Below are 6,626 nucleotides of genomic sequence, written 5' to 3'. Positions count from 1 at the left end.
CCACCACCCGTTTACCAATCATCTCCACCTCCCACATATCAACCCACTTCACCCAGATACTCTCAACCTACACCTATTTACCAAGCTTATAATGCCCAACCCTCTCACTACCAATCACCTCCCACTCGCCAAAATTTCCCTAGACCCAGACCAAATTTTGACCGCAGACCTCCCAGACAATATACAGCCATCGCTGAGCCAATTGACCAGCTGCTTGAGAGACTTAAAGCTACTGGTTACGTCTCCCCTATCCCCACCATAACTCGAGAAAATCCTTCCTAGTGGGTTAACCCTAATAAGACTTGTGCGTACCACTCCGGCATGAAGGGACATACCATTGACGAGTGCCGCTCGTTAAAGGACAAGATTCAAACTTTGATCGACAATAAGGTTATCGTAGCAAAGGCGCCTTCTCCTAATGTCCGCAACAACCCTCTGCCTGATCACAAAGGTGGAGACATTCACATGATCGAGATCGAAGACGACTGGGACCCTAAAGGGTCGATAGGATTGATTGCTGAGGGTGATGAGCCAAAGAAACTGGCGGTCACGCTTAACCCAATTGTTGTGCAGAATCAGCCCTCCAAGGGAGATGAAGTAAATATGTCTATACCTCTCGAATTTGAAGCACCTTCTTCTGCAAAGGCGCCCGGACCAATTGAGGTTGAGTTCGGAGTCCCGAAGGCACCTGCACCTTTTGATGTTGCTGTGTTACCACCAAGGGTACCTATTCCTGTAGCAATGTCAGACATAAGACCGTTCCACTCTAATGACATACCATGGGATTACACAACTGAAGAAAGGAGGAAAGGGAAGACCAAGACGGGAGAAACAATTGTTGTGCAGGGTATGACCAGAACAGGCAGGGTTTACACTCCAGAGCACCTAGCTGAGTCCAGTAAGCAATCCTCTTGACGGACTATTGAAACTGGGCCCGATGATCTTTGGAGGAAAATACAAGCTAAAGAGTATTCAGTCATTGAGCAGTTGAACAAAACACCAACGCATATCTCCATCCTAGCTCTTCTGTAGAGCTCTGACGCACACAAAAATTCCTTGATGAAGATATTGAGTGAAGCTTATGTGCCCAGCAATATAATTGGAGGCGAAATGGCAAATATGGTAGGGCAGGTATTGGAAAGCCATAAGATCTCCTTCCATGAAGACGAGCTGCCGCCGGAAGGACTGAGTCACAACAAGGCCCTGAACATCACCGTGCAATGCGAGGATTACTTCATCACTAGTGTCCAGATCGACGGAGGATCCAGCCTCAATATCTGTCCGCTGATCACTCTCTGAACATTGGGAAAGAGCCTACACGAGATCAAAGATGGAGCCATCAATGTCAAAGCCTTCGATGGGTCCCAAAGGTCTACTATCGGAGAGATCAGCCTATGCTTGTAAATGGGGCCAACCCGGTTCGACGTTGACTCAAGTGATAGATGTCCCAGCATCCTACAACTTTCTGTTGGGACGACCATGGATCCACTCCGCTGGAGCCATAGCATCGAACCTGCACCAGGCAGTGGAATTCGAGTGGAATCACCAAGAGGTGATTATTCATGGCGATAGTAGCAACCCCATATACAGTCGCCAGATCATCCCAATGGTTGGAGAAAGAAGGAGAATAGGTGGAGAAACGTACCATCATATCGAGCGAGTCAACGCTGTAGACAAAGATAAAATAGTGGGATAACAAGATTGAAAGTATCTTGGATTGGTGTGGGTACGAACCTGGAAAGGGACTCGGCAAAAACCTCCAGGGAATCACCAAACCCATCAAGCTGAAGAAACATGGTACTACCTTCATGCCGGAGTGGTACGCATTAGGTTGACCCACTGGGAAGGATTTTTTGGAGTTATGGCAGGGATAGGGGAGACGTAACCAGCAGCTTTAAGTCTCTTATACAGCTGGTCAATTGGCTCAGCGATGGCTGTATATTGTCTGGGAGGTCTACGGTCAAAATTTGGTCTGGGTCTAGGGAAATTTTGGTGAGTGGGAGGTGATTGGTAGTGAGAGGGTTGTGCATTATATGCTTGGTAAACAGGTGCAGGTTGAGAGTATCTGGGTGAAGTGGGTTGATATATGGGAGGTGGAGATGATTGGTAAATGAGTGGTGGATTTTGGTAAGAGGGTGCGAGTGCTTGGTTATTTGGGATGGGCTGATATGTAAGTGGAGGTGACAGGTAAGTGTGGTACTTTAGTGGTGATTTGGCTCCCTGTGCGACCATCACGACACTCACATCCTTCTTCTTGGACGTGTCACTAGACTGTAAAGTCTTGTTGGTGGCCTGCAATGCTTCAAGATTAGTAACTATACCATTCTTAATGCCTTCCTCAATTCTTTCTCCCAGCTTGATGATATCGGAGAATTTCTGGCCCTCGATCAGCATCAACCTCTCATAATATTGTGGATCCTGAGCCCGGACGAAGAATCTGTTCATCTGTTCCTCTTCTAAGGCCGGCCTAACCTTAGCAGCCTCTGATCTCCAACGAGTAGCATACTCGCGGAATGTCTCGGTAGGCTTCTTTTTCAAATTTTGGATGTAGAATACATCCGGTGCATTCTCTGTATTGAATCAGAACCTATCCATGAAATCTGATGCCATACCTACCTAGCTTGTCCATTTCTTGGGGTCCTGGATGATGTACCAGGATAAAACATCCCCCTTCAGACTTCTCATGAAGAGTTTCATATAGGGCTGTGCATTTGGATCGGATATCCGAAATCCGATCCGACCTACTCTATTTCGGATTTTTGGATTTCGGATTTTGGATTTTCGGATTGGATACGGATTATGTTTTATAAAATTTCCGATTTTCGGATTGGATTCGGATTGGCATGATTTTAATCCGATCCGATCCGAAATCCGAAATTATATGGGCCTATATATAAATACTATACTACCCCAAAATTTTAGGGTTAAGTATACTTATTCATTTATCAGACCGACCCTACTCCCTAGGTTATATCGATGTTTCCTCTTTTCCGCCTCTCTTCAGACTTCAGAGTTCAGTCTTCACAAGTTCGACCAAGCTTCCGCGGTTCCGCCTCTCTTCTTCTTCACTCTTTATCTCAGTCCTCTCGGTCTCGAAGTCTCAAGCCAGTGAAGTAGTGAACTCCAAGTTCTCTCGAAGTAGAAAACTAATCTAGAAGTCTCAACTCTCAAGTCTTCACATTCAATTTCCAATCAAGAGCAAACGACGCAAAACCCTAATAGACGATAAGCCTGGCATTCTCTCTAACTATTAGTTATTATTGGTTCATTATTGCTTTCCCCCTCTCTCTTAGAGCTCAAATGTGATGTTTTCCACCTTTTATTTCTCGACAGAAATCAAATAATGTGTGTTTTTTGTGTTTTTTGTGTGTGTGTTTGAGAGATATTACAACATCTTTATTTTGAATTTTCATATTGTTTTTTCAATTTTTATGTATGTATCGATTTGTCTTTATGTTCTGTTTTTTATCTCTTTCATTTTCTATTCTTCTATTTATGATTTTATTTTGGTTTTTTTGTTTGTTTTGGTAGATGGAAAACGAGACAGAGACAATGAATGAACTTCAAATTGTTAAAACAGTTGGTGAAAGTAATGCTTTAACTGATTCAGATTCAACAACCAATAACTGTGAATCTGAACCTGGTTCGAAGAAAAGAAAAATGGTTAAAGAAAGATCAATGGCTTGGCGCTACTTCAACAAGTTCACTGATTCCGAGGGTGTGAAAAAAGCGAGATGCAAGTTTTGTTCAGAAGAATATGTAGCTGATACCAAGCATAGCGGCACAAGCAATTTGTTATTGCATATTACCAAATGTCCGACCAATCCCTACAAGGCAGAAGGTAGCCAGACAACATTAGGTTTTCAACCGCAAGGTCTAACAGGTGATGTTTCAGTTATCCCTTGGAAATTTGATCAAGAGGCATGTAGGAGGGCTTTAGCTCGTATGATTATTAAAGATGAACTTTCCTTTATTTCTGTTGAAAAAGATGGATTTAGAGACTTTGTGAGAAGTCTTCAACCTTTATTTCATATTCCATCTCGCACTACTATGACTAGGGATTATCTTGAGATGTACCATGAAGAAAGACTTGCTTTGAAGTCTATTCTTAAAGAATCAAAACAGAGAATATGTATTACTACTGATACATGGACTTCAATTCAAAGAATTAATTATATGTGTGTTACAGCCCATTACATTGACAATAATTGGAAATTACATAAAAGGATATTGAATTTTTGTCCAATTACTAGTCATAAAGGTCAAGATTTAGCTAGTGGTATTGCTAAGTGTTTACTTGAATGGGGAGTGGATAAAGTATTTACTGTGACAGTTGATAATGCGAGTTCTAATGATGTGATGGTTAGAGAGTTATCCAAGCAATTTACTAGATGGAACACTAACTTGATGGAAGGTAAGCATGTTCATGTGAGATGTATGGCTCACATCATCAATCTAGTTGTTCAAGATGGGTTGAGAGATGGGAGTGTGTCTGTTGAACGAATAAGACAAGCTGTTAGGTACATTAGACAATCTGCCGCAAGATGGAAAAAGTTTAAAGAATGTTGTGATCTTGATAGGATAACTTCTAAAAAATCATTGTGCTTGGATGTTCCTACTAGGTGGAACTCCACATATTTGATATTGAAGGTTGCTACAGTTTATGAGGAAGCCTTTACAAAGTATTGTGATATTGATTATGGTTTGATGTCATGTATTTCTAACTGCATTTGTGAGGATGGACAACCTGCAGGTCCACTTTTAAGTAGTGATTGGGATAGTGTAAGACGTATTGTGAAGTTTCTGGAAATTTTTTATGAACTCACCTTGAAAGTATCAGGTACACTTTATATTACGTCTAATGTGCACTTTCTTGAAATATGTGTTGTTGATTCTTCTTTGAAAGAGTTGATGCAAAATGAAGATGCTTTCTTGAGAGAAATGGCAAAAAATATGAAAAAGAAATTTGACAAGTATTGGGGGGATCCACATAAGATGAACAAAATGATTTTTATCTCATGTGTGCTTGATCCACGCCATAAGTTTAATACTCTTTCATTTGCACTTGGTGCTATGTTTGGAGAAACAATAGGTTTGAAAATACAAGAGGATGTGAAAACATACATGGATACTTTGTTTAATGTGTATGCAATAAAAAATGGTGGTTCTGGTTCATGTCCATATTCTCCATCTTCTCCATGTTCTGGTCCATCTTCTCCATCTTCTTCATCATTGCTCTCAAAATTCATGCTAGATTTAAAGAAGCATAAGAAATATGGCGGAGTTGATTCTAAAACGGAGTTAGATAAATATTTGGGTGAAGATGTTGAGGAAGACCATGAAAAGTTTAACATTCTGGGGTGGTGGAAGTTGAACTCACCTAGATTTCTCACTCTTGCTGAGATGGCACGTGATGTGCTAGCCATTCCGATTTCTAGTGTTGCCTCAGAATCAGCCTTTAGCACCGGCAGACGCATACTTGATCCATTTAGGAGTTCATTGACTCCTAGATTGGTTCAAGCTCTTGTGTGTATCCAAGATTGGCTTCGTAATGAATCAACAACTCCGGTTAAAATTGAAGAAGATTTAGATAATCTTGAACAACTTGAAGCTGGTAAGCCTATCTTATTACTTGTGTTTAATGTATACTTTATTTGTATGTTTATTTAGATTACTTCTAAACTAATTTCTTGTGTTACTATCTTATTATACAGAATTTATGAATACGGGAAGAGAGCCTTGCATTGTCGACATATAGTGATTTTCCATTTGTTGTACAAGCTCAGGTATTTCATTATACACTTGCTCCTTGTTTTGTTGTATGTTTCTGGAATCTGGAATTCTAGATAGCTTGAAGCTTTGAGCTGTATTTTTCTTTCTCTGAAAATGCTCTTTGTATTGTTTGAAATTGCATATTTTTAACTTGTCTCACAGTCCTACTGAGAATCTGAGATTGAGAGCTATATTTGGCCTGGTTGCTGGTTTGTGTTGACTGTTGCGGCTTCCCAAAAGTTGGAACTTGGAACTCTTTTATTTTGTGTAAAATGTTAAAGAACTGTTGGGACTTTAGTAGTTTGGTTTGTTTTATTTTGCTATGACAATATGGTTTGAAAGACAATTGATTGTGTTTTGTTTGGGGTCTTCAGTTTGGTTTGGTTTGAAACTTTGAAAGACAATTGTTGCATTATGTAAATTTCAGATTGTGGTTTTGTTTGGAGATGAATGGTGTTTACTGTCCAGTAACAGTTGCGTGGATGTGGAGAACTGGAGATGAATGGATATGAATTATGTTTTGATTGCATTGTTAAATATTAAGTTCGAACATTGTTACCCAGTTATGTAAATTGAACTCAGTTGCATTATTAATTTTTATGAGTACTCAGTTCAGTCAGTTGTGTAAATTGAACATTGTTAACAATGTTAAGTTCGAAGTTCAAACAAGTATTTGGAAAGTGATTGCTCAATTTGTATTTGGAAAGTAATTCCTAACATTTGTTTATGTACTTCGAACAAGTACTCCAATGAGTGAGAATCTGATCCGACAATCCAAAAAATTATCCGATCCTAAGTTTAAAATCCGATCCGATCCAATGTTAATTCAGATCGGATTCGGATTGCCCTTTTCA

The 6,626-nt window shown here is 40.1% G+C and overlaps 1 protein-coding gene across 1 annotated transcript; it reads left to right on the top strand.

The window, feature by feature from the left end:
- The first annotated feature begins 465 nt into the window (after positions 1-465).
- LOC142163407 (zinc finger BED domain-containing protein RICESLEEPER 1-like) lies at positions 466-5,552 on the top strand. The gene is made up of 3 exons (XM_075220691.1): positions 466-840; positions 3,532-5,406; positions 5,511-5,552. Exons 1-3 carry the CDS (start codon positions 466-468, stop codon positions 5,550-5,552), a joined length of 2,292 nt encoding a protein of 763 aa, XP_075076792.1.
- Positions 5,553-6,626: the final 1,074 nt, after the last annotated feature.

Source organism: Nicotiana tabacum, chromosome 8 (assembly GCF_000715075.1).
Source record: "Nicotiana tabacum cultivar K326 chromosome 8, ASM71507v2, whole genome shotgun sequence".
Taxonomy (NCBI): domain Eukaryota; kingdom Viridiplantae; phylum Streptophyta; class Magnoliopsida; order Solanales; family Solanaceae; genus Nicotiana; species Nicotiana tabacum.
The sequence above is the reverse complement of the archived record's forward strand: the minus strand, read 5'-3'. Positions and strand labels throughout refer to the sequence as shown.

What these genes read in the sequence shown, in the direction of transcription:
- LOC142163407 (XM_075220691.1), top strand. Translation starts at nt 466, where the DNA reads ATGATCGAGATCGAAGACGACTGGGACCCTAAAGGGTCGATAGGATTG. An exon ending in AGACGGGAGAAACAATTGTT is followed by an intron (nt 841 to 3,531) that starts GTGCAGGGTATG and finishes TTGTTTTGGTAG; the next exon opens with ATGGAAAACGAGACAGAGAC. An exon ending in TTCTCACTCTTGCTGAGATG is followed by an intron (nt 5,407 to 5,510) that starts GCACGTGATGTG and finishes ATTGACTCCTAG; the next exon opens with ATTGGTTCAAGCTCTTGTGT.